Source organism: Syngnathus leptorhynchus, chromosome 22 (assembly GCF_054491065.1).
Source record: "Syngnathus leptorhynchus isolate UIUO chromosome 22, UIUO_Slep, whole genome shotgun sequence".
NCBI classification, from domain to species: Eukaryota; Metazoa; Chordata; class Actinopteri; order Syngnathiformes; family Syngnathidae; genus Syngnathus; species Syngnathus leptorhynchus.
The window spans coordinates 2,163,597-2,189,868 of record NC_141216.1 but is presented as its reverse complement, the minus strand read 5'-3'; the positions used below and the strand labels follow the sequence as shown (position 1 = coordinate 2,189,868).

The 26,272-nt window shown below is 46.3% G+C and overlaps 5 protein-coding genes and 1 long non-coding RNA gene across 18 annotated transcripts in view; 4 read left to right on the top strand and 2 right to left on the bottom strand.

Annotated features, from left to right (window-relative positions):
• Nucleotides 1-1,338: 1,338 nt before the first annotated feature.
• Nucleotides 1,339-7,748, bottom strand: LOC147039254 (uncharacterized). Its single transcript, XR_015063272.1, has 6 exons — nucleotides 7,512-7,748; nucleotides 5,194-6,604; nucleotides 4,573-4,620; nucleotides 2,846-3,042; nucleotides 2,525-2,601; nucleotides 1,339-2,419 (listed from the first exon to the last, which is right to left on the bottom strand). It is a non-coding gene; the product is annotated as an uncharacterized LOC147039254 (long non-coding RNA).
• On the top strand, nucleotides 5,047-8,739 carry dhx32a (DEAH (Asp-Glu-Ala-His) box polypeptide 32a). 5 transcript variants are annotated; one of them, XM_085903266.1, is made up of 10 exons: nucleotides 5,047-5,336; nucleotides 5,541-5,734; nucleotides 5,813-6,188; nucleotides 6,254-6,587; nucleotides 6,800-6,949; nucleotides 7,285-7,476; nucleotides 7,538-7,678; nucleotides 7,763-7,953; nucleotides 8,020-8,210; nucleotides 8,278-8,739. In XM_085903266.1, the coding sequence occupies exons 1-10, from the start codon at nucleotides 5,079-5,081 to the stop codon at nucleotides 8,456-8,458; spliced, it is 2,208 nt and encodes a 735-aa protein (XP_085759392.1). In that variant the 5' UTR covers nucleotides 5,047-5,078; the 3' UTR covers nucleotides 8,459-8,739. The 5 variants fall into 5 exon arrangements, with proteins under 5 accessions (XP_085759392.1, XP_085759391.1, XP_085759390.1 ...); XM_085903265.1 differs by having other exon boundaries at nucleotides 7,751-7,953; XM_085903267.1 differs by having other exon boundaries at nucleotides 5,314-5,393; nucleotides 7,751-7,953.
• Nucleotides 8,599-26,006, bottom strand: bccip (BRCA2 and CDKN1A interacting protein). The gene is made up of 12 exons (XM_085903288.1): nucleotides 25,525-26,006; nucleotides 22,777-22,910; nucleotides 20,751-20,875; nucleotides 16,410-16,517; nucleotides 12,927-13,058; nucleotides 10,431-10,663; nucleotides 10,177-10,251; nucleotides 10,010-10,090; nucleotides 9,770-9,856; nucleotides 9,522-9,709; nucleotides 9,165-9,321; nucleotides 8,599-9,029 (listed from the first exon to the last, which is right to left on the bottom strand). The coding sequence occupies exons 6-12, from the start codon at nucleotides 10,569-10,571 to the stop codon at nucleotides 8,859-8,861; spliced, it is 900 nt and encodes a 299-aa protein (XP_085759414.1). The 5' UTR covers nucleotides 10,572-10,663; nucleotides 12,927-13,058; nucleotides 16,410-16,517; nucleotides 20,751-20,875; nucleotides 22,777-22,910; nucleotides 25,525-26,006; the 3' UTR covers nucleotides 8,599-8,858.
• uros (uroporphyrinogen III synthase) lies at nucleotides 10,783-13,369 on the top strand. Of its 2 annotated transcripts, none has more exons than XM_085903295.1 (10): nucleotides 10,783-11,203; nucleotides 11,468-11,545; nucleotides 11,626-11,709; nucleotides 11,794-11,884; nucleotides 12,012-12,086; nucleotides 12,344-12,418; nucleotides 12,590-12,673; nucleotides 12,770-12,855; nucleotides 12,954-13,052; nucleotides 13,113-13,369. In XM_085903295.1, exons 2-10 carry the CDS (start codon nucleotides 11,483-11,485, stop codon nucleotides 13,233-13,235), a joined length of 780 nt encoding a protein of 259 aa, XP_085759421.1. In that variant the 5' UTR covers nucleotides 10,783-11,203; nucleotides 11,468-11,482; the 3' UTR covers nucleotides 13,236-13,369. The 2 variants fall into 2 exon arrangements, with proteins under 2 accessions (XP_085759421.1, XP_085759419.1); XM_085903293.1 differs by having other exon boundaries at nucleotides 10,787-11,203; nucleotides 11,483-11,545.
• Nucleotides 13,581-16,040, top strand: mmp21 (matrix metallopeptidase 21). The gene is made up of 7 exons (XM_085903270.1): nucleotides 13,581-13,724; nucleotides 13,826-14,681; nucleotides 14,748-14,887; nucleotides 14,962-15,103; nucleotides 15,176-15,433; nucleotides 15,498-15,670; nucleotides 15,735-16,040. The coding sequence occupies exons 1-7, from the start codon at nucleotides 13,581-13,583 to the stop codon at nucleotides 16,038-16,040; spliced, it is 2,019 nt and encodes a 672-aa protein (XP_085759396.1).
• ctbp2l (C-terminal binding protein 2, like) overlaps nucleotides 25,102-26,272 on the top strand; it is a 29,083-nt gene continuing 27,912 nt past the window's right edge. For 3 of the 8 annotated variants that reach the window (XM_085903271.1, XM_085903276.1, XM_085903272.1), the window contains exon 1: nucleotides 25,102-25,547. The gene's annotated coding sequence lies outside the window, so the exon portion shown is untranslated. Of the gene's footprint in view, nucleotides 26,124-26,272 lie in introns of all 8 variants that reach the window. The other 5 variants (XM_085903277.1, XM_085903273.1, XM_085903281.1 and 2 more) reach the window with 3 other exon arrangements.

Sequence of the window (26,272 nt, the reverse complement as noted above, 5' to 3'; positions counted from 1 at the left end):
CACGTGTGTGTTCCAGGTGAACACATGTTTTTCCAAGCCAAATGTTTGATACATTCCATGTGCAGTAAAGACTGTCCAAAGTGTCCTTTTCTTTGTGTCTAGTCATTTTTTTGGTGCACTATTCCACGGAATGGACCTATCCAGAAACTCAAATGTCGGATTTATTTGGCGGTATTTAAACTTCCCGTGCATGAGGCAAAAGCTTTATCCACTTCACCATTGAGTGATCTGTCAAGCACTGGTAATTTTTTCTATGCAAGTTGACATTGTAGAGTACACTTTCCAAAAAAAAGCTCGAGATTCGCTGCCAAAATGGCAAAGTGGATTTTGACTTTACCCGGTGTTCGGGAGACCTGGGTTCGAGCCCCGGACAAAGCAGACTTTAAGCTAAAGTCTGAAAAGTGTGAGACTCGAACTCGGTCCTCCCGAACATAAGGCAAAAACTTTATCTACTACAACATTGAGTGTTCTGAATAAGTTGGGTGATTTAGTAAAGTTATCCATTTCGTGACACATATACTATGAATACAAAAGAAAACTCGGAAATTTTCAACGCTAAAATCTCTGAATGGTTTATGACTTGGGTTGGTGTCCAGCAGCCTCGGGTTCGAGACTCGCTCTTTGCAGCTTTTTCAAATGACATAAGATAAGACACATAAGATTCGAACCCGCCTCTCCCAAACTCAAGGGAAAAGCATTAACCTTTCGGCCAATCGAGATCTTACTCATCTGAGTCAAATGTTTGTAATTGAATGTTACTCTGAACCTTTCCCGTAGATAGCTTCAAGATTTGCGATAATACCAGCAAATCATCAAGCAATGGTCTAGGGGTTAAGACCATTGACTCCTAAGATTGCAATGCTGGTTTGAGACCAGGTCCCTCCACGCGACGCTCGATCTCACATTCTCCTCTGACAGCGAGCGAGCGTCACGCTGCTCCGGTCCACCTGCTGCACAACCGCGTTTAAAAGTGACAAGGTAGGTGGTCAACGTTTGTTAACCTTTTCAAACTAACTGCTTTTGCTCTCTTTTCAGCGTCAACTTGCACTTTGGGCGTGCGTGCTTCCATCTTGCAAGCATGCAAGCAAAAAAGTTTGCAGAAGCTAGCGTTAGCAATTAGCGTGTTCGACGACCACCCATTCATTTGGCGCATTTAACGGTGGGTAAGTACATCTACATTTTGAAAACTCAAGCACGCACCGTGTGCAAAGACGACTAACACGATTTTTGCACAAACATTTAGCAACGTCTGGACGACAGCGCCGTTTGGCCGAAGCTAAGTCGACAAAGCAGCGTTTGCATAAATCCACCAGAGAATGTATGACTCAAACATTTCGATGCATTCGTGTTAAATTTCTTCTTTCTGTCTGCAGGTGTGAATCTTCAAAACGAGCCCGACATGGCCGACTGACTTTCTGTGAGTTTTCAAGTCAATCGACTGCTCAAATTGTCCTATTTCTGTCCACAGGCCTGCATCTGGAACAGATTGACTGCAAAGTAGCAAAAAATGTTTGTATTAGCAAGGTATCCTATCAAATTGACTAAAGCAAACATTTGTTCTTTTTCTTTTGTCTGCAGGGTCCAAGATGGCCGCCTTGCCGTCCTCGCATGGCTTCATGAGACACTTGGAGGTAGGTCTACTCTTGCTCAACCCAATTTGCTTAAAATGTAATAGCAGAATGGTTGTAACGTTACCATGTCTTTCAGAGCAGTTCGCCGTGGTTGGAGAGATGTCCATCCGGCGCTGCCCTCCATTCCTCGCTGGTGAAACACGCATGCACCCACGCGGCCAACTGTTTGACACGTGTCAAACATTTCAGCTTTTACTTCCTCCTTTTGTCCACCAGGTGGTGCCAAAGGACAGAGTTTCTGCAGCATGGCTCTACAAGGTTTTGAACCTGTGCCATTATCAACTTGTCTGACGTGCTGACAGATGACAACTTACTACAAACTTGGCATTGTTTAAAAGAACTTACCTGCTTTTTTATTTATTTTTTGCCTCCCTCTTCCTGCAGGTCACGTTCCAGGAAGGATGCAGTTGGAAAATCTGCCACCTGCTGGTCAAAGGAACCAACCCTCCAAAACCATGCCGAGGTTCCTCAAGGCTGCCTCCATTTCCAGAGTTGACGCCTAAATAAATGCAGCTTGATGGTCTCTCGTTTGTGTTGTGTGCAGGTGTCCACCCTGGAGAGTCTTGACAACATTTCAGGAACTCTGCCTGTGCACCAGTGTCCAGCTGCTTCCAGTCTACAGTTAAAAGTAAAAGCAGTAAACTTAAATGGAGTTGTTGTCAATATTCCTTTTTCTTTCCAGGCAGAGATGGCAAATCCTGGCCCAGAAAGTGAAAAGCCTGCCACAGATTGTCTTCAGCCTCTCTGAGCTCGTTCAGCTGGGTCCCTGCTGCCTGAAGAGCCATCTGCTGGTAAGAGAAGGAAGGAAAGTAAATGACATTTTAGCAAACAGGTTTCAAAATTTGAATCTGTTTTCTTTTTTTGTGTGTCCAGTGTGGAGCACAATCTAGTACCTGCTCGCAGCAGAAGCCGAGGACCAGAGCAAAGCAGCACTTCAATTTCCTTGTTACTGCTTCAGCTCTAAGGCAACCTGAAAAGTGAGACACTTTAAATACTCCTCATTGCACAATATTATCTTTATTCCAATAATTTGTTCCCCTATTTTCTGACAGGCAAGCAACAAAATCATTTTCCTGAGTCATGCAGCAAGAATATAAAATCAGCTTCCTGGGTCATGCAGCATGCAGTACTCTGTGCACTACTCTACTTGCGAACTGGTAGGTATCATGCTAAAACATTTTCTGCACAAAACTTTGACTTAGCTTTTTACTTACCAATCTCTTTGTCTCAGGTCCAGGGATGGAGTAACACTGGTTGACCACTTCACCAGTCACTCCTCTGGCCGACCACTTCACCACTCGTACCTCTGGCAGACCACTTATCCACTTGTTCCTCTGGCCAACCACTTCACCACTCGGCAATGAGCAGACTGCCATCCAACTTGTTACTTTCTTGTGGTTGAATGTTTACTCTGCAAAAGAAATAAAGCTTTATTACAAATAACAAACTTTCAACTCTTCATTGTTAAACATCATAAAACTAAAATTCCCTTTTCTTTCCAAATTTTTTTTTTCCCCCCACCCCAATTTTTTTTTATTTTTTTTTTTACAGAATTTTTTCTGGATAATTTGGGAAATGGGCGAAATAAGGACTGGAATACTACTTCCTGATTGGCTGAGAGGTCTAAAAGTGGGTGGAGCAATGACAATGAAAGGCCGTGATTGGCTGAAAGTTGGGCGTGGATATGCAAATGAGGTGCTCTGTGATTGGTGGGCGTGGTCTCATTAAAATGGCGCAATCTGATTGGTCGGATGGGCAATACGCTGCATTCTGATTGGTTGTCAGAAAGTGGGCGTGGTTACGCAAATTTGAGGCACGCCGTGATTGGCCAGGCTGAAATTGGGCAGAGTTTGGAGGCGGGCAAAGTGGCACTTAGGTTTTGGAAGATTGTTTTCAGCTTTGAGTTGAGTTCAGCCACTGAGCACAGCCAAGTCTTTGACTGCTTCTCTCTGTCCACATAACTCAAAGTGACTGCAATTGCATCACTTTGACTGCAATTGCATCACTTTGACTCATGTGGACACAGAGAGAAGCAGCAAAGACTTGTGTCTGTTGTAGTGGACACTTAGGTTTACAAACAGTACTTTGCCAATGCAGTGACCAGCAAGCATGAAAGACTTCAAAAGAGCAAATTTGCTCATAAATCACAAAGACTCGCATTCCACTTGAACAATGGGGTTGACTAGAAAAGCAGTTTGAAAAGGCCCTGCATGCATGCAAGCAGATGAAGTGCTTGATGAGCTCACTTACTTCTCATGGCAGGCACTAGGGGAAAGGAAGGTGAGCACATGCAAACAGTGCAAACATCTGGGACAAAACCCAAGTGCCAGCCAGGTACTGCACAGTACCACCACCACACCCTTTTGGACAAGTTTTTCCATGACACTGATACAAACCAAGTGAGTTAAATATGTTTCTGACTAACTTGGTTTGCATCAATGTCATAAAAAAACACATCCAGACGAGTGTGATGATGATATTGTGGAGTACCTGGCACTTGGGTTTTGTGAGAGATGTCAGCTGCTTGCATGTGCTCACCTTCTCCCTGGTGTGCCACGACAAGATGACGTCAGCTCCTCAAGCACATAACACTACCAACTAACTAACACATTTTTTTCTTTTCGATTCAAGTCATAATTTTAGAAGAACAAAGTGGTACACTTTCACTTTTCATGTGTGCCAACTATGATCAAAAATAGACTTTTTAAGTTCAAATGCATTTTTCCAAACTATACTTCTTACATTGACATGTAACTTTAACCATTGTAGAGCAATTCTTTTGTTTCTTTTCACTGTGGCCCAAATAATCATCAGGACATTATTCATTTGGTAAACGACCAATTAAAATGTCCCTTGATAACATTTTGGAATATTTGAAGTCATACATGACACGACCTTCTACATTTAAGACTAGGAGGCAAACAAAATGGGGGGTCCCTACCTTTCGAGATATGCAGATAGACGGACCATGAGCCGACGTGGAGCCAGTCTTCAAGTTTGGACATGGAAAAACATGGAAAAACAACATTCAAGTCAAACGCTTTCCTTGATTATCGATTGATTGATTACTTGTCGTTCACTGAAAACATTCGTTCTTTTGAAGCAATCGTTCACTCACGAGCCAAAACCAGTCAGTTGCCAACAATTCAGTGTGTCAGTGTTGTATTATAGAAAGAAACGGGTGAATTACCGTGTGTTTGCTTGATTGTTTTTTTTGTCTGGTGTATTGCTAAGTTGTGTGTGTTATTGAAGAAAAACAAAAAAAAACAAAAAAAAAACGGATCAGTGTGTATGTGGGGTGGGGGGGACGATTCTTTGAACGATTCGTTTGAACGAATCTTTGCAGTGAACTGATTCTAAAGATTCACTTCACTTAAAAGAACTGGAATGCACATTAGCAACAAGTGCAGTTGGGACGCCGCCCGGAGCACCAACTTGCAACGCGACATGAGCGACGACGCCAAAAGCAAGCAGCAAAATGCATGCGAGTCTGAGGGTGCATGCGTTTTGGGTTCCTTTTGTTTTGGGGACGAGCTGGAGCTAAATCGCTTCGACGGCTTACCTTTCTCGTCGCGGTACTACAAGCTGCTGGCGGAGAGGAGGAAGCTGCCTGTGTGGACGCTGCGGCGAAGGTTCGAAGACGCGCTCGTTCACGCCCAAATCGTGCTCGTGTGCGCGCACGCCGACGCCGGCAGGAGCACGCAGGTGAGGGCACAATAGGTAGATCAACAGCAGCACCAAAAGAAAAGCCAACACATCAAGGTTCGGTTTCTCATGATCTTAACTCAACACAAGAGCTCCATCAAATAAATCCTTTTCAAAGACACAATAATGTTCCTTTGACATTGTTGGTGATTGCAACCAGATGGAAATGTTGATTCCAGTTTTTTTTTCCCCTTAATTCTGCAGATCCCCCAGTGGTGCGCAGAGTTGTGCCTGTCGGCTCGCTACCGCTACGGCACCGTGGTGTGCACGCAGCACGTCGAGCAGCGGGCCTTGGACTTGGCCTTACGCGTGGCCGACGAAATGGACGTGGCCGTGGGCCACGAGGTGGGCTACCAAATCAGCCGGGAGACGTGCTGCTGCTCCGACACTGTTCTCAGGTGGGCACGCCGGGCTTCTTTTATCCATCTTTGGTGTTATTGCAAACCTTTGAGAAAAGTGCACATCTGCCTTTTCAGGTACTGCACCGACGACATCTTGCTCAGAGAGATGATGTCCGATCCTTTTCTGGAGCATTACGGCGTGATCGTCATCGACCAGGCCCACCAGAGGACGGTGAGCACTGACCTCCTGCTGGGCCTCCTGAAGGACATCGTGGTGCAAAGGCCCGAACTGCGGGTGGTGGTCCTCGCCGCACCGCCGCTGACGGACAGCCTCCGCAATCACTTCCGCAGAGCCCCGACCCTCAGCTTGGAGTCACCTTTGTCGGGTCAGCCCGAGGTGGTGCGGAGTGGGGGTGGGAAAGACTACTTCTATTCTACTCTGAGGCTGGTTCTGGAGATCCACCGCACCAGGGAGGATGGTGACGTCGTGGGGTTCTTGGCATCGGAGGAGGTACGTTTTTGTCAAACTCAATCAATCCATCCAAAAAGTAGTCTAAGTCTGACTCCTTCCAACAGGAGGTGAAATGCGCCCACGGCATCCTGCAGAAAGAAGGGAGCAGACTTGGAGCACACCTCGGTCAAATGTTGCCCACGGTCCTGGGTCCCGGCCGCAGAGGACTCGGGCTTCCTCCAGATGAGCGAGGACCAGGCGGAAAAACCAGGAGAGTTTTCCTCGCCACCCGTCACGCAGAGGATGCGTGGTGGGCCATGGAGTCTGTCAACTTTGTCGTCGATTGCGGAGTCCAGAAAAAAATGGTGTACAATCCGAGAATAAGGGCCAACTCCGAGGTGCTCCAGTCCATCAGTTGTTGCCAGGCAGAACTACGCAGGAGGTTGTGCGGACCAGCAGGTACAGTCGTGGCATATCTGTTTGATATAAAACAAAAAAAAATTGGTTTGCCTCCATTTTTTGGCTTCCTGTGACTGTTGAAGAGCAGCAGTTAGTTAGGGAGATAAAAAAAAAAAAACATTCTTTGGCAATTGTGCAGCTATTTTTGGTTGGTGTCAAATACTTTTTGAGTCAATTTGGAACTGTCCTAACTTTGTCTTTTTCTGTCGCAGGTAAATGTTTCTGTTTATACGCGGAGGACAGCCAACTTCCTACACAGAGATCCCCGCAGATCCTGGAGTCCAACATCACGGCCACCGTTCTTTTCCTTAAGAGGATGGAAATCGGCGGTTTGGCCCAGTGCGAGTTCATCGACCGACCCGGTGAGCTCGGCGGGATAACACTTGCTAATTGTCTGCTACCAAGATCCAGAGAGAGGAAGTCTGGTTCCCACGTTTTGTGCTCAGTCTGTTTGGATCCGTTGAGGCGTGACTGACCCGAGCGGACACTCGCCGGCTGCCCGCCATTGTTTGACAGTAGGGCCAAAAGGGGGTCAACTCATTATTGATTACGCAACCTTTCTTGACTTCCTGAGCTGTGATTGGTCGATCTGTGTGTCAATCATTATACATACAAACCGCACAGGAACTTCGTCGAACTACTTCTAAGTGACTATTTTGGTTACCAATGGGTGAGTTTTTGTCCTCCCTCGGCACAGATCCCGAGAGTCTCATGCAGGCCCTGGAGGAGTTGGACTACCTCGCGGCGCTAGATGACGACGGCAACCTCTCCGAGATTGGCATCATCATGTCTGAAATCCCCCTGGAGCCTCAACTGGCCAAAGCCTTGCTGGCGTCCTGCGAGTTCGACTGCGTCAACGAGATGCTGACCGTAGCGGCCATGCTTTCAGGTACCAGCCAGAAAAAATACACTTGATTGCTGTACCTTGGATTGGATCGTTTTGTTTTCAGCTCCCAACTGCTTCCTGGAACCTCCGCCTGGAATGAGCCACGAGGCCTCACAGTGCCACAGGAAATTCCGCCATCACGAAGGCGACCACTTCTCCCTCATTAATGTCTTTGATAACTTCAAGAGAAGCCAGAAGGATCCATGTAAGACGTTGGATTATGGGCTAAGCGTAATTCCCGGAGACACTTGGTTTGGTTTTATTACAAGATTTTCAGTTTTACCTGCAGATATCCGTGTAGAACAATGGTGCAGAGACAACTTCCTGGACTATTCAGCTCTCCGGACGGCGGAGAGCATCAGGGCGGAGCTGACCAACACGCTAAACCGGATCGAGCTGCCCGTCTCGGAACCGGCATTTGGCAGCAGGGAAAACGCAGCCAACTTGAAGCGAGCCCTGCTCGCGGGCTTCTTCATGCAGGTACGTCGGCCAAATTCCACATTACCTCCTGAACGCTCCATTTTCAAGTCTTCTGGCCTCCTTAAGGTCGCTCGGGATGTGGACGGCTCGGGGAATTACCTGATCCTCGCGCACAAACACGTGGCCCAGGTGCACCCGCGATCCGGTTACGGGCCGTACCTCAATAAGCTGGGGCTGCCCGAGTGGGTGCTGTTCCACGAGTACACGCTGGCACAAAACAACTGCATGAGGATCGTCACAGAGATTTCACCACAAGTGTGAGTTTTGCGGAATCGGACACTTCCCGTCACATGCTTAGTTTGAAGTTTTCTTTCCCTGTTGTAGCTTCACTCAAACGGCTCCGCTCTACTACTTTTACAACCTGCCCCACAGCGAGAGCAAAGACATCCTGCAGCACATGTTAGAGCCACGCGCCACTTGCGAGAACGACAAACACAAAGCCAGCAACCTCACTGACGACAGCAGCAGCAACGCGCAGTCCACTGATCGCTGTGTCATCCAGTGAAGTGAAGTGTTTTGAAGAATAGCATGTTTGAATAGAAGCTCGTGGAAGGCATTTTTACTCAGAAAAAAATATCTTTGCAAAACAGGATTTTATAACTGCATAGCGTGATTTAAGAAATTCAATTAAAGAGGGAATCGTCATCAGAATTTGACATTTTATAATCATAATTCTTTTGTATAGCACTGGATAGAAAACGTATTGAATCTAAAACACTGTAAAATTTCTATATAAAGCCCAATAACTTTGCTTGTCATGTACTATATAATAAACTATTTCAGAATACTGACAAAATGTTTATCTCCCACTTAAGTGCGGTCAATCACAGTGGACAATAATAATAATACTGTCCATTTTTCTGTGGGAATTCCTCCCGCCATTTATTCTATGATGTGACCAGTCGTCACACGGTCAGATATTCTTTCAGTTTGTCCATGATGGTGGGGATTCGCTCTACTGGGATTACCATGACAGTGCGGAATGGCTTCATGGGAACGTCATCGAAGGACCAACGGCCGCTCAGGCACGTATCGGCTTCATCCTGAATCGAGAAGTGGAACTCTGAGACGGCGTGCTGCATGAAGAAAGTTTGATCTCAGTTAGCAGATGTTTCTCAGTAGCATAGCAGCATAATTGCCAGTCATGTAACAATTTGGGCAAAAAAACAAACAAAACAACTATCAATGTAATGTAGCACTGTTTTGAGTACCTCATAGAAGAACTCCTCCTCGGCGTTGATGAACATGTATTCGTCCTTGGGGGCGGGGCTTTCGGTGGCAACGCTCTTGCATGTCTTGCTGATCATCAGGCAATAGTGGTACTTTCCGATGGGCTTATTTGTGCGCTCAGCTTCAGAGATCTCCTTCCTGTCAAAATAAAGGTCATTAGGACACTTGATTCTGGAAAAGAAAAAAAAATGTAATCTCACTTTTTTTTCCCCCCCATAAGGAAAATATCTAATTGGGATTTTTTGGGGGGGTTATGCCTTTCTCCAAAAATCAGATTTTTTTTTTTTTTGATACGCACCCAGCAGTGAGCAATCCATACACAGGGTGCAGCAACTCACTGTAGCTGCTTGTGCAGCGGCAGGGCGATCTGTGGTGGCACGTTGACAAAGCGCTCGCTCAGCAGGAGGCCGACAGGCTTGGCGGTGTCGTCAAGTATCTGCTCCAGCTGCTCGGCGGCGCCACGGCCCATGCTCTTCTCGCACTGGTCCAGGATCAACTCCTTCACCTGCTCCACGCACTGCACGCCCTACAGCGACAACAATGCACGTCGCAGACTGTCGGGGGAAACAGCGGCAAACGGTATTACCTTTTGTTCGGTGAGGTTGAGCATAGTGATGAAGCCAAACACTTCATCTGGGTCGTCATCGTCGCTGTCTTCGGGCACCTCTGCTTGCTTTCAAATGAAATTGACAAAACATTTAGAAATATTCTCGAAATACAAAAATAAGAACTGGAATTGGCAGTTATAGTTCAAATAAAAAACATGTATAAAATACTAACATTTTACAAAATACATTTTAAAAATTGACGTGAAGCAGCGACTCACCTTGATGACACTTCCGACGTGATTTTGCTGGATAATGATGTCCGTCATCTCTGCCGTGTTGACGTGGGCCTTCAGAAACAGCTTGAAGCAGAACAAATCACCGGAGGGGTCAAAGCGCATGCACACTTTAAGAATTAATAGAAATGTTTTTAACAAATACAACCAACCTGTTGCAAGAGCTTCTTGATGCCGTTGAAGTCGTTGTGCGAAACGGCGTGCGCTTCAAAGTCTACAGTCACCTCCTGAAGAGCAAACAAATCTGCTTATTTGAATGCGCCTGCAAAGTGCTCAAACCCTACAAAAAGATTCTAAGCAGAACTACGAGGCTAAAGTCACACATTGTTGTCATTCGGCTGTGTTAGCCTTAGCAACCTAGCGGGGCCGAGCATTGATTCAATCGGCTCTAAAATGTCATGCCCACCTCGTAAACCTCCTCTACCGACGTTTCGCTCTCCTCCCCGGAGGAATCGTCTTCTTCCTCCGGACTCTCGTCCGAGCTGTCGTCGCTTTCCTGGGGGTTCTCCCCGAGCCCTACCGCTCTCTTCTTAGCTGACGAAGCCATGCTGCAAACAAGGGGCGAGCGTGCTCGTCGACCACGGTTGTCAATGAGTGGGCGTGGCGGGGATTCCCATACGTCACAGCCAGAATGGCTCGCTGTAATATGGATTAAAGCATTCAGTGAACGCAAAGGGCTTGCATTACTCAAACACAATTCACCTTTATAGTTATCTCATCCTTTACATACTTTTGACGCCACGTTTTGCGACACTTTAGAGGGAACTTGTTTACATGGACGCCATTTTGTTTGAGTCACACCGACTCGCCGTAGTTACGTCAGTAAACGGCGACTCGGATCGTCAGTTGGAATAAACTAATCACAAAGGGGATGACACTTACTTAAACTGTGTTTCATTCGCAATTTGCAGTCAAACATTTATTATAGACTCTCCGAGAACAAGAATTATGGCCTTTTTAGAAGTGTATCCTAGCTGTTAACACGCAAGTCGTGCTTGAGAAGAGTACATTAGTAAACTTTAAAATAACGCTACCCCCATTTGTTTGCAATATGTGATCTGTATGTTGACAGCTGTGCGCAAGCGAGAAAGCGTTGCTTATTTTTTTTTTTTTAAAATAACAATGTTGTCATTGCGACAATGGTGAAACAAATGTCACGGTACTTTACAGGCAATGCAAGTAAGTGGCCTCTCACTGATTTTTGTGTTTTACGGCTTTATTGAATAATCTTTGAGTGAATAAGCTCATCGAATGCTTTGCAGCCAAGCTACTACTATGTTATCAGCAAAGTGACAGTTGTTGGGTGTAGTTTAGCTTTCTGTGCATTCACGCCCTCCTTCCTTCTCACTTCAATGAGGTCTTGATGACAGTTCCATTCATTTTCCTGCAAATCTCAATTACATTATCGATGAATAGTTAATTTCTGGTGTGTAATTTCTGCATTTTTTTTAATTCAAGATGAACGTGCTGCTTTTGAAGGAGCTAAGAGATGGAGAGCAAGGGCCCGATCCTTATATCCAGGTAGAGGCACGAAACAATAAAACCCATATCTTTTTATCATATTTGAATGCTTGGCTGTCTATTTTTTTGCAATGCTGCAGGAGATGAGGTCACGTGGCTTGCAAGCAACCCTTCTGCCTGTGCTCTCGTTTAAGTTTGTTTCACTAAACACCCTATCAGATAAGGTAGCACGACATTTTTTCCTCTCTTAGGTTTCTTTGTTAAAAATGTCATCTGAAATTCAAGACGATTTATATTTTCCCCCAAAGCTTTTCCAACCAGAAAAACATGGCGGCCTCATATTTACAAGCCCGAGAGCAGTGGAAGCAGTGAAGATGTGCTTGGAAGACAGAAGAGAAGGTGAGACAAGATGGAGAACTTAATCTGGAGAACCCAGCCCTGCTTCAAAATGTGAAAAACACCTCTGAGAAATGTGTAAAGCAAGATGTAACAACTGTCACACGAGGGTTTCTTTTTTTTCCCACAGAATGGGAGCGCACGGCCAAAGACAAGTGGAACGCAAAGTCCGTTTATGTGGTGGGCAAAGCGACGGGCGCTTTAGGTAAAGTCACCTGCCACCGACATGAACGTGCGAGGTGCCGTTAGCACAAGTGACAACTTGTTGCGACGCTGTGGTTATTGTTCCTGAGCAGGTGGAGCACCTTCCTGAAGTGTGTCTTACCACCTTTTGTTCTTTTACGGTCTATAGAGCTTTTCATAATGTTTGTAAACGAGGCGCCGTTGTAGTTGCGGGTGGTAGGAAGTAACGAACTGAAAATGTTGACATTTATGTTTGGTTTTTTTTCTTCATCCCCGCAGTACGCCAACTTGGCTTGGACCCCCTCGGTGAGGACACGGGGACGGCGGAGGTCCTGTCGCACGTCATCATTGAACGTATGGTGGTGTGCTTTCTGTCTATTTTGACATTAGAAGAAGGGTCGGAATGGAGTCGTTCGAGTTAATTTATGCGAATAAGACATGAAGCAAAATTTGTGATTCATCTTGTTGCCTTATTTAGAATGACTGCATATTAATGCAAATGAGCACATTTCCCTCTCGATGTAGGAGAGGACACCAGTATCCCTCCACTTTTCTTCCCCTGCGGCTCCATCAAAAGAGAAGTTCTGCCTACAGCTTTGAGAGAGAATGGTAAGGTCCTTTTAGATGCTCTCCAGATTTTTATTGCCCCCCCCCCCCACATTGGATCTAATCCTGTGATGATTGTGTCCTTGTTATGTTTACTAGGAGTTCCCCTCGAGACATTGACAATCTATCAAACGTCCGAGCATCCTGACGTGGTGAAGAATCTAAAAGACTATTTTGCAGCACAGGTCAGACCCAACTCTCGCTACGTATCTGGAGGCACACTGTTTGGGAATATAATCCATAATCCATAACATACCTCCATTTTTGACGACATCACCCTTAGGGCCCCCCGGCGAGCGTGGCCTTCTTCAGTCCGTCGGGCGTCAGCTTCTGCTTGCCGGCCTTGCGCAGGCTGGCCGGTGAGCGGCTCGCGCAGATCAAGGTAAACCTGCACGGATGACGCACAATTGAATTTATCAGTCACCGAGCCTGTCGTGTGCAGTTTGCCGCCATCGGGCCCACCACGCGGGACGCCGTGCAAGCGGCGGGTCTGAGCGTCAGCTGCACCGCCGAGAAGCCCACGGCTCAGCACCTGGCGGAGGCCATTTGCAAAGCGCTCAAATGACCACCTGAGCTTTTGCACTCAAGCCTAAAAGTCCAAGGAAGTGTGTATTATTTTCTTATTGTACTGTATTGTATATGGTGAAGTCTTTTAGTGTTGGTCGTGTGTTTTTCTTAATTAAACATTTTATTTGACTGTTCAAAGTGGGTGTTCTTCAGTTCTTTCAAAACCAGCAGAGCATTATACAGCACTCTTTGTAGCTAACATAAAGTTTGCTTTTCACACCACGCTGTGGGACGGGACGCCCTCCCCATGGGGGTGACCACACCTGTGCTGGTTGGTCCTATAAAGCCACACGGCCCAAATTGTTTTGTTTTGAGCAGACCACAAATGCTAAATGCCACCACGATGCTGACTTCCATCCAGCTGATCACTTCTTTGCTTCTTTGCACGAGCAACGGCGAGAAACTTTTCCACCATCGCGATCACTCTGATTTGCAGATGTTCATCGGCCAGCATGCCCAGAGCATAACGGACAAGTACACAGCAGAGGTAAGTTGATATGAAATCAAGAAAAAAATACAGTGTGAGTAAAATTACAGCAAAACAGGAGAGGAACCATCGTGACATTGACGTATCCCCGTCTCCTTCAGCTGTTCCTCTCCCGATACGGCTTCATGAAGCCGGTGAGGTGGCAGGAGACGCGGGACAGCTACGAGGATCTGGACTACAGTGAGGGTTTCCTGGACGAGCTTCAAGTGAGCATCCAGGAGGGGACCTCGGTCTCTGGTTCCAGGGATCGCCCTTCGCAAGATGAAGAAACCCGAGCGTTCAGTGCAGCACTTGAAAACTTCCAGAAGCTGTTTGGCCTGCCGGTGACGGGTGCGCTCGACGACGCCACCAGGGAGGCCATGAACAAGCCGAGGTGTGGCGTCCCCGACAAGGAGGAACCAGAGGACCCCGTTGAAGTGTTCAGCACCGAACCTGAACTCGACCAGAGTCTGGCTTTGGATGTTGAAAACGGGACCAGTGTGGACACGTTTAACAAGACTGAGAGCAACTATACAAGTGACACATTGCTGAGTGTCGCTAATGAGTCTGAAACATACCTGGCGAATGTTAACGGCTCAGTAAGTGGCCTCTTTGACACCAACACCACCAGTTTGGGCTCAGATTTGACGCCGACAAACACCTCCGTGGATACACGCTGGGCAAAAGTCCAGCCGAGTCCGGCGGTAGCACGCAGGAAGCGCCACCTGGCCGCCCTGGTGCACAAGAGCAGGCGACACAAGCGGGACCTGGGTGAGGCGGGACACGTGGCCTTCAGCAAGAATGTCCTGAAGTGGCGGCTGATAGGCGAAGGCTACAGCAATCAGCTGTCCATCGAGGAGCAGCGCTACATCTTCAGGCTGGCCTTCAGGATGTGGAGCGAGGTGTCGCCGCTCCAGTTCATGGAGGACAACCGCTCCCCGCTGGAGGACATTGACATCAGGCTGGGCTTTGGCACAGGTATGGAAAAATTATAATAATAAAAATCCTTGATTTCTTTTTTTTTTTGTCTTGTACGCCGTCTAGGAAGACATCTTGGCTGCAATCAGAGGTTCGACGGCAGCGGTCAAGAGTTTGCTCACGCCTGGTTCCTGGGCGACATCCACTTTGACGACGATGAACATTTTACGGCGCCCAATACCGGCAGTGGAATCAGCCTCCTTAAGGTGAGTGTCAAAGGATGCCTAGATCTCGATCTTTGCGGCTCCGTCAATCATCCTGAGTGGACGTCTTCTTTTAGGTGGCGGTTCACGAGATCGGACACGTTTTAGGGCTTCCTCACATCTACAGACCTGGATCCATTATGCAGCCCAGCTATATGCCCCAGGAGGCTGGCTTTGAAATGGGCTGGATGGACAGAAAAGCCATACAGAACCTCTACGGTGAGCAGCCTCCGGGTTCTGGACGGGCACGGCGAGTTCTCCATTCAAAGCCTGTTTGCGTTTTGCTCGCAGGGGCCTGCAGGGGCCGCTTCACCACCGTGTTTGACTGGATCCGACGAGAGAGGACCCCATACGGCCAGACGGTGATCCGCTTCAACACCTACTTCATGAGGGAGGGCTGGTATTGGCTGTACGAGAACCGCAACAATCGGACGCGCTTCGGCGACCCGGTGCCGCTGCAGATGGGCTGGCGGGGCCTCCCTGAGGACGGCGTGGACGCCTACGTGCACGTTTGGTCCCAGAAACGAGATGTCGTTTACTTCTTCAAAGGTAGAATTGATCACCCAGTGATTGGAGACACGTTCCAATGTTCGGACCTCTTTTGTCACAACAGGCACCCAGTTCTGGAAGTACGACAGCAACAACGACAAGGTCGTCACGCAGGACCCTGAGGGCCACCGCTATCCCAGGAAGATCTCAGAGGGTTTCCCGGGAATCTCCGGTCCCATCGACACGGCCGTTTATGACCGAAGAGACTCGCGTGTTTACTTCTTCAAAAACACTCTCGTAAGGATGTCGTCCGACGGCAGAGTCGAAATGTATCATAATTGTAGGTTACGGTTTCTGACAGGTGTACGCCTTTAGCGTGGAGTCCAACGGCGTGGCGCCGGGTTTCCCCAAAACCATCCACGAGGTGTTCCCGCCGGTGTCCAACGGCGACCACCCAGGCGGCAACATCGACGCGGCTTATTTCTCATACGCGCACAACGCCCTCTTCCTCTTCAAGGACCAGCGCTTCTGGCAGGTGGCGAACGGCCGCGACCGCCGCCGCCGCCCCTTCCTGCCGCGTAACGGCCTGCTGCCGCACAAGCAAGTGGAGCAGCAATGGTTCGACATCTGCAACGTCCACCCCACCGCACTCACGCTGACCCGATGAAGATGATTCAACAGTCTCGTCACAGCGCTTTGTTTTTTCCCTCCACGTTAGGCTACAAAATGGAGTCGCATCATATTTTTCTCCGTTTTCCACACAGCACCCGCAAATAACTAAATGAAAAGAGCGTGGATAACAAAAACAATCATTTTGTTGGCTACAATAGAATTGAGACTTTGAAGCATGGGAAGGAAATGTAATTACCCATTTGGCAGCTTTAACGGCCATCGATCACAGTAGTGTCTTGTGATTTAAATGAAAAGTGATTGAAAAAAAGAGCAGCTGCTTTCCTTTGTGCCGTTTCCATTTCAAACTCATCACGCCAGCGTGGCACAACACAAACAAGATATCGATTGGCTAATCAATACGTACCTGGAACACTTATTAATTCAGATGGGTTCGGAGGGATTTTCGAGACCCCCTGGTGGGCGGCGGCTAACAAGCCTGACGCTGCAGTTGAGCTGAGGCATCCGCCAATAACTGCAAAGAGAAATCAATGATAAGAAAATGAGGAAAATGTCAGAGTGAGATTACACACCATGACGCATGCGTGTGATCTTTGTTACAGTCCAAGCTACAAACTTCATCGTGTCTTATCATAAACATTGTGCCATTCATTTGCGCCACTGGAGTGCAATGAGATGTTCTCTTTCAGAAAATGTCAGCATGATGTAAACAAAAACAACAATTCTTGAGCCTGGAAGTCATTTTATCGCATTTGGATTTTTTGAAGTAAATGTTAAAATCCTTCTGAAAAGGTCTACTGTGGCAAAATCAAAATTTCCAGCAGAGGGCGACCTTGACCCATAGACGAGTCATCACCAGAATGACTGTCATTCACAATTCTCTCCTCTTTAAGTTAACAGTGAAGACATTGTCTTTTTGGAAGCCTTCTGAATCTTCCCTGGAAGCGCAAGAGCGAGTGAAGTCTCCATAGCCTCCTTTTCTCTTTTAAATCAATTGTTTAAAAGCATTTCATCATCAAATAATTATGCTCTCTCTGAGCATCTTAAATGTTGCTAATTGCCTTTAGAGGCCACAGGATGGCAGAAAAGCATTTATTTTCTATCAGAAGGCGAAATGAAGCTCCTCAACTCACGATACATTGCAATAGTTTAAGGTTGGAGCCAAAGTATGGGTTAAACCCGGGGTTAAAGTTCAGATTAAATATCTATTAACAAATGTTTTCAATTGAGCTATTATGTAAACAGCCAAAATGCAACACTTTTTTTTATCATCAGCTAACCCAAAACTCAGCAGAAAATCGACTAGTGTCGTAAGAACTGTGTGCAGCTCCTCTCTGAATACAATTGTCAGTCAGAGCGTACATTGGCATTTGTGTATTGTTGTGGTCATTGCGCTCTCAGGCAGCAGCCATCATTACCGACTCGACTGGCGCACTCATGAACTTCATTATCGTGCGACGGGTTCAACAAAGACTAATTGGTCTCGGGTTTGTTCATTTGCACGAGCAGAGTGTGGCGTGGCCGCCGAGGGATGGATGCTCAAGTAGAGCAGACTCACTCTGCCATGGACAAATAACAGAGGCTGCTTTACTTTTTGCCATTGCCACCTGGAAGTCTGCGTGACTTCTATCCATCCATTTCTACGGATGGACGGATTGACCAATGACAACCAAGAACAGCATCGAGTCCAATCCAAGGGAATTCATGCAAGTAGTGTGCACAGCCCCCGAGATTTTTCCTTATTCAAGGCCTCACTTCATCTGCCAGCCAAGCGTTGAATAATTAAAAGAATTATCAGGCCAGGAGATCCAAAAGCCCCTCAGAAATGTGTCATGCCCCTGAGCAAAGCCTTGTTGGGGCAGGAGGGGGGGGGGGGGAAGAAAACCTGCCTTGTAGGACGAGCCACGTCCCGCCCACGAGGAGCTTTAATGACGCCACCGACGGCAAGCAAGCGTCGACTGGCGGAAAACAGCGGGACGCCACGCACGTCAAATAAATTTAGCATTGCGTCCCCGAATGATGCGCTGTTGGTTTGCAATGTCGCCAGATTCCGGGCGAGCCGTTTTGCACAAAGAATGTGACTGACGCAACATTAATCTCCGGCACAAAACAAGACGCCTGGCACGAGCGCCGCCCGGCGAGGTGGCGACGTCGTTCCCGATTTCTCAGCGCTCCGTCACCCCAAAAATCTTGAGTTCAAACAAACAATCGGGAACAATTCAAAAAGCAGGGGGCAGAAAAGGAGGTTAGAACTTTCAAGAGCTTTTCTTTACCAATAAGCCGTGACCTACATGGGAGGCAGCCAGGGTGCAAATCCCAAGTAAGATTCCTGCCTGCTTTTGTGGAATGCCTTTCGCGAAGGGGGAGCATTTTGTCCTTTCGGGCTTGAAGCGACTAATCAACGCGTGGACTCTACAACTGTGCAATGATGATTACAGCTTGAGGTCCATTAACAGCAAAGTTGCAGCGGTGCCTTAAGCGTGCGCAAATATTTGACTCTAAATGAGACCGCTAGCACGGTCACTCGGAAAATAGATATGAATAAGCCAGCCGTCGACTGGACTATCATCTCTTAGTGTCGACTGCAAATATTCTGAAGTCTAATGTCCTTCAAGGTGAAAAGCATGCATAATTCAGTGAAGCGTTCTGACACAAGTGCGCAGGGGCTCATATTAGGGCGGAAATAAATCCACGGCTGACAGTGACGCGCCGAATAGTCATCGGCGGACGTTCCTGATTTCGCAAAGACTCGGCGTGGACGCTGGGCCCGCCGCGCGCTAAGACGGCCTCGGCGAATAAAACAAATGAAGTTCCCATTGCAGCAGCGTTTCATCACGCATCACACCATGCAAATGTGTTACATGACATTTTCCATTTGCGGGGAAGCGAGGGAGGGTGAAAGGAATTTTTTTCACGGAAATTCTTTAGCGCCATATGCCCGTTTGCCAGGGGGAGGGTGGCGGAACACCAAGGGTGGGCTCGGCAAGGCAACAAGGCAATGCGTAATTTCCTTGTACAATTGGGGCGAGCGACCTGCTGTTACCTTACAAATGAAATTAAAGTAGCGCTGTATAGCGTATCACTTTAAAAATGCGACAAGGGTTTGAGATCTTGACAGCCCCTCTCATGCGGGCGACCTTGCGCGTGCCCCCTCACCCCCAGACTCACAGCTGCCACTCAAAATGGCAACCTCAAAGCCCCCCTTGTCTTTGTGTGGGGGTGTTCGCATGAGGGGGGGTGTAACGTCGCATTTATTAGCTACTTAGCAAGCGGCTAAATGCTACATAATGCATGAGGTTGCACAATGCTTAATTACATCAGCGTGATTGGGATTCCTCATTGCGGTGTTTGATGGCGGCTCCCCGGGGAAGACGTATAATTGCAGACTTGTTTTCGTTTAGACCGGCCTGCAGTGGAGCGGGGATTAAAAGTCAGCCATCGGCGAAGCGAAGTCCATATATTGTACATAAACACTAATAGGAAATGTCTTTTGATAGCAAATAAAGTGTTCCCCTAATTATCCATGGAAGAGGCGTGAAGGCTGCAGGAGAAGGAAGTTGGAGGTGCTGCGATCACTTTGATACACGGCCGCCGGATTTTTTGATCACGCTCGTCGTCCGATTGTTACAGGAGACCAATCGCACACGTGGCCAATTAAAATGTACGAGATGACATTGTGGGCTTTGTAAATTCAGGTGGGCTTAAAATTGGGAGGCTAAATGAGGCTTGTTGGAAGTGGTGAAAGGCGAGAAGTGTTTTTTTTTTTTTTAAACTATCATATTCATCTTTAATGAGCAGGCAGAGGAAACCTTCTGTTCCCATTCTTGACTGCAGCCACAGCACATGACGGACACGCTAATTGACTTTTTTTATTGCCCAATCTTTAGCGCTGTAATGAAGTTGGGACTGTTATGTTTCTCTCATTACCTTTTCATTAAAGATATGAGCGGGAAATGGGTGTTGCCATAGCGATGCTCCACCACCAGCAACGAGTAAAAGAGCTTGCATTGTTTACTCTTCTGGCAAAATGGTCACAACGTTCTTATTTAGACCCATATTGCCTTTCTTTGTCCCTCAGAGCCAATGTGTCAATTTCATTCGAGATAGAAAATATTTTCTTTGGCCTTGGGGGAGGCCTGCACTCGACATCAATTTCGGTATCGCAAGATCACAATGATCATATATTTTTAGTGTCGGATAGAGAGGCAGCCATTTTGGGCCCTAAAGTAACCAAATATGGTTCCCAGTTTGCAAAGAGCTACTTGAGTCTCTGATGTGATGCCCTTTTTATTTATTACCCTTCAAATGAGACAATCTCGTCTTCTAATGAGCTCTCATTTATTTTTTTGCTTAATCGCCTCCGAGGCCATGAAAGCGACGCGTCTCGTTCACAGTTTGATGCCAACGTCCATCTGCGCGCGCCAGAAACACTCTGTTAACGCTAGGGAGGGAAATTAAACGGAGAAGTTAGCAGATGCCGTCGTTTGGTGAAATGTCTCCAGCATGGCGAGAGAGGGAGAGCGAGAGACGTTTGCACATTTCCTCGTGAAACCAAAAAAAAACAATTACTCCAAAATGAGTCAATATTTGCTCAGTGGAGAACACGTGTAAATGAGCCTAATGCTTTTTATCAACGTGCCAACACAACTGGAGTACAGCAGCCCCCTCTCCTCCCGCAAAAAAAAAAAAAAAAAAAAAAAGAAAGTACCGATGAGAGGCTCGTAAAAGGCGGTCGAGCAAAACTTACCCGCCATTTTGGCTCCAAATGTGAACGCCGTTTGAAGGTCTTTTCATTTGCATCCTAATGCCGCGCCCTTGTTGCCATTAATTTACAGCGCCGGGGCCCAGAGGGGGAATGGTTCATCCTTAAGACTGCCGAGGGAGCAAAAACATAATAACATTAGTACTTTGCCTCACATGAATAACGCCGATAAAACATGCACGTCAAAGTGAAGGCCAAATCAGGTTCAGGCAGAGTATCAGTAAACAATATACAAGGCTTTTTCAAAGGCAATATCAAAATGGATTCTAATGGAGAACTGCATGCCCTCACCTGTCACAGGTCTATTAAAACAATTTGATAAAAATATGAATTATGCAAATAATTATCACGTTGAAGAGAAGGCCAATTTATGTTCGGAGTTGACATTGCATTGAGCAAATGCTAAAATGTCCAGCGTTCTTCATTTCTGCTTCAAGTATTTATAATTTGGCTTTTTTTCCACCTCCCAAAAGTGACAGCCATGAGGGACGCGAGGGACTGAATGTGATTTCATTATTAGTCCCACCCGGACTTGCTTAGTATGTACCACGAGCACCTTTCACCCTTGGGTGGCAGCGGTTAATTACTTCAGCTCATTACCAGCCGAGCCGTCGCCCAAAAAAAAAAAAAAAGCACGCAGGGTGTCTGTTTTGCTGCTTGTTTACGCTGTGGAATTATTGCAGCGCCTGGAAGTGGAATGATTACACAAAAATGTTGAGGCAGATGCAGAGTTATTATCCTCTGGATTGATGAAAGGGACTGTTCAAGCAGAAAAAATATGTACTGTATAATCTCTTTGTACAGTAATCCTAACAAGTGGTGTCGCCTTGCAGATATTTGTTACTTCTGCACTAATATGATCCATGCTAATGAGTTGACGGCTTGTTTTGGGGATTGTTTAAAACACATCCAAGGCGGTGCCATTTTTCAAAAGGTCACCTTGTTGACCTGTGAGTTTGCAGTTTACAACATTTTGCCTTTTTTTTTTTTTTTTGCAGCAAAGCTGATTCGGCGGTACCTACGCCGTGGGCGGGATCGAAACTCAAGACAAAGGTCACGCTCCATGTTTACATTGTGTGCATCTGGCGTCCTACGCAGCCTCTCTCTCTCGAGCTGACACTTGAACCTCCCCCAAGCTCCCAATGGTTGAAATGTACTGTATATTACAGCGAGGGAGGGGGGGGCTTCTTTTAATAGTGTAACACGCATAGCCGTTCCTTTCAGCCCCTTTTCCAAGTACAGCCAATACATTTTAATCCCATTTGCCAGGCAATTTAAATTCATCCAATTTCACAGATTAACACTTTGTGCCACCTCTCCTGTTTTGACATGAAAGCCGCCCTTCGCGTTCCTTCATACGTCGGCTTACTTTCTTCGCCAGCTCCGTTTCCACAGCGACCGTCCGAAGATGCCGGGGGATTCGTCCCTCATTGGCTTGCGCATGGCGGCGTTAGGCAATGGACACTGTTCACAAATTTGGAGATTTTTCAAAGTTGGTATCTTTCCATGGGAATACATCAGGAATTTAGAAAATTGAAGGTCGGCGCCTAATATCAAACAAAACTTCATATATGTATTTTTTGTTTTAATTTGACACTTGGTTCTCCAACATTTTGCTGCTTTCGGAGATCTTTTGCAGAAAGCGTTGAAAAAGTAACACTCATGGTTTTAATTTAGCGCCTCCCGCCTCCCTCGAGCGAGCCTGATGATGTCTGCTTGGCAGCGCAAAAAAAGTTATTAATGGCGCAATAAGAAGTCAGCAAGCTCGGGCTTGGCGGATACTTGCACGGCGTAATGATTTTTCCAGAGACAAGCTGAAGGCTGGTGTCCATTTTTCTACCCGTCTCCTATTTAGATTGTTTTTAACGCAGTGATGGAGCAAGTGGCACAAATGTTGCAATATTTCATTACTGTATTTTTTTTTTATCCTTATTGAAAACTCAAGATGGCCGTCATTTATTTTGTGCCACAGGCAAGCCTCTTTTTTTTGTCCCCTCCTTCTGTCCATTACCTCCACACCAGACTGTCTCTCCCAGCAGGACGCCACTTCCGCTCTCGCCACACTCGCTGGCTCCTGCCCGGCAGCGCTGCCGCTCCAGGAAAACTACACACAACATGGTGACCCTTCAACTGCCAGAGTCCTTTCTGTCAAACAGACAAAAAAAAAAAGCACAAAACAGAATTGAACATGGGGAAAAAAACAACAACTTCTGGAGCTACCAGGAAGTTTGAATATGTGCAAGCTAGTGTGAAATTTCAGGACACGATGAAGTCGGATCAAATATTGCTAAGTACTACAACTCCTAATTATATTAAAAAGAAAACATCTCATTGCACCACCTTAATCCTTTCCAGCCTCTTTTTTATGCAATACCTTTGAATTGACCTGACACTTTCTTTTTTTTTTTTTTACTTGTACTTAGGGAGAGAGAGAGCCAACCATTTTTTCCGTTAATACTTGCAATAAAGAGTTTGCAAAGCACTGGCCTAAAGTATTCATTTCGGCATTTTATCATAGAAGCTGTCCTGGCTCTGCGAGCGCATGCATCAAAGACACTAATCAATATCAATAGAGTAATAAATGTATCAGCTGGGCTGAGGATAATGCGGCGTTCTTGCGCTGTTTGCTTTTGGATTGAATGTTGTTTGAAGTCTCATTGATTGTGGGCGGTGGAGGGGTTAACGGCGCACCCGTATCCTGCCATCCATCTCCCGCTCGCATTTCCACGTCAGGGATGATTCATAAAGAGGCCAGAGAGCGTTAACGGCATATTTCTTCCACTCTCCTCGTGAACGACAACGCGTCACAACGTAAAAGATAAGGCTATGAAAATAAACAACAAGAGCTCGCCGGGGGAAACAAATTGGGTGTCTCTGCAATAATAAAGCGCATTTTCCATCAAAGCACTCTAAAGTCATAAACGGGCAAGCGTCTTGGATTTTATGTGCGTCTTGTCGTTTGAAAACGCTGCATTGTAATTGAAAAGGGCCTCTTTTCAATCTAGGATGTTTTAACGATGGAAATTGGCACAATTTTGGGAGGCCATCAACTCAACAGCCCAAATTTGATATTCTGTTATATTGCGATCATATAACATTGCAGACCAACATTAAAACAACAAAAGCCCCAAATTATGTTCATGCCTTTGATTTGAAGTAGCAAAGTGCATTAGCACAGCTCGGTGTATCTGCATGTAGATCTTGTTTCAATAATTACAACATCGTTCATTAAACGCTAGCTTTGATGAGATGGCGACGACCCCTTTTGATTAGTTGCAACCGGCACCCTTTTTGATCCCTATTAAAAGGTTAAAATAAGTTTTTCTTTTTTTGAGGGGAATCTTTTTGAAGGAACTTGAAATTAAAAAAACGTCTATGAGGAATAAAAAGAAAGGAGGTCACAAATCAGCGGGAGAGCAACAATAAAATGAGCATATTAAAAGGCATAGCTGGCCAATGGATGCTAATGAAGCAATGTTTACATGTTTGTTTCTGCGGCTAAACAAAGATAAGACATGCTTACCGGGAAAAAAAAAAGATCTAAACACCAGCAACGACATGACAGCTTTCTTCTCGACACGCAACAATGACAGCCTCATTTGCATATTAATGACAGGAGGGAAGTGGACGGGAGGAAGTTGTCGTGGCCTACATACATCAACGCAGTGATATCATAAGTCTGTACAAATGGCGATGAGACGTTAACATATTGCGCCGAAGCATCAAACTTGTTATGACTCACTATTTGACTTTTAAACACCGTGATGGAATAAATCATTGCACTTTTGCCCAACAAATTAGGGATGAAGAAAATAAATGACATGTCATTTGTGATGTCTGTGGTCGTATCGCTTCTGCACGATTGACTCTGGAGTATGTGCAACTATGAGTAGAGAACTATGGGCTACTTTATAGGTGTTATCACGTTAAAGAATGGCGTGCACCAGAATTGCAGCCATTGTGCACGTGTTTATTAGATTGGCTTTGAATGTTAACTATGCCGTGGTGTCACATTTACAAATTTTGGGGAAAAAAATCACTTCACTGTTATTGACGCATAAAGTTAGTACCTGTTAGTTATTAGTTAGTTACTTGGTTCTATACTTAGTGACATGATTGTATGAATAGTTTATTTGTTAGTGTTATGGTTAGTACACATAGTAACATGAAAACTACTTGTTTTATAATCTTTTATGGAGAGATGGGCCGAAGAAGACGTTAAAACGTGATGGTACTGTGGCCTCTTGCACTATGTATCGTATATGGTATTTTGCAGCAAAAAGCAAACATATGCATTGCTGGCTGTCAGGTAAGGATCGTCAGAGTGCAAATCTGCTTGAGGCTGAGAGATGCTTTGGCCATATGAGTAAAAAGAGGAGGAGAGAGGGGGGCTTCTTGGTTTATGTCATTGGCTTGAACGAGCCAAGACCCCGCCTTGATAAAAAGAGAGAGAGAGCGAGAGAAGAAAACACACACAAGAGTTGCACATAGTGAGCAAAAAAGAGGCGGAGGGAAGAAAATAAAGCGGCGCGGAACACTTGGACTCGGGTTTTGATCAACAAGGAGGGAACGTGTATCATCTCGACACATTTTAGACGCTCGGAGAAACAAGAAGAAGAGGAGGAGGAGGAAGACGATTCCATCTTTTCCTGGAGGATTAATAAAGTGGAATCCTGAATTACGGATGATGCTGCCCCCGCTGTTGACCACCACGAAGACGACAACGACGAAGACGTGCGCCTAGGAAAAGTCAACTTACCTCCCTTTTCACAGTTCGAGAAGGTAACTGGAGCGAAGAAGGTGTTTCAATTCAGTTCGCGGCGATGTTTGGAAGCAGCCTCCCTCGGTCGAGCGGCCATGTGTGGCCACCTTGCCGTGGAGGGTAGCGTCGGGTCGGTCCAACTGACAGGGCGCCTCCCCCCGCGTTAATGTCCGCCACCTTGGTCCATTAGCTCCGTTGCGAGGGCTAGCTTGACCCCCTCCCGTATCTCCATCTAAGCATAAATAGCAAACATGTTAGCATGGCGAAGTTAGAAATGTAGTCCGACGAATGGCCCCTTAAAGCCGCTAAAATAGTTGTGGTGGTCCTCAAATTGTGCCGCGGTGGACGCCTTCCGGCACGACCACAACTCCCGCCGGTCACCTCAGTCAGGTCTCTTCGGTAGAACACAACCATATGCCGGCCATTCTTGGGACCTCATGTCGCCGCAAAACAAGCGCGACAAGTAGTAAAGAAAAACGTCGCCCTTTTCCCGCCAATCTTCGTATTTCCCATTTTTCGGGCAGGTACGTGAAGTGCTCTAGTTCAAAAGGTCATCTGGCCTGGCGATTAAAAGTCACACGAAGATGCAACTACAGGTATAAAGGCGTCATACTGTGATTAGACTTTTATAACTACATAATAACAATAGGAAACTTGTTAATTACCATATAATACAGGATTTAGGGATAAAATGTGAGTATGGAATGTCCAAATTGGTGTAAAAGATTCATGAAACGACAAAGAA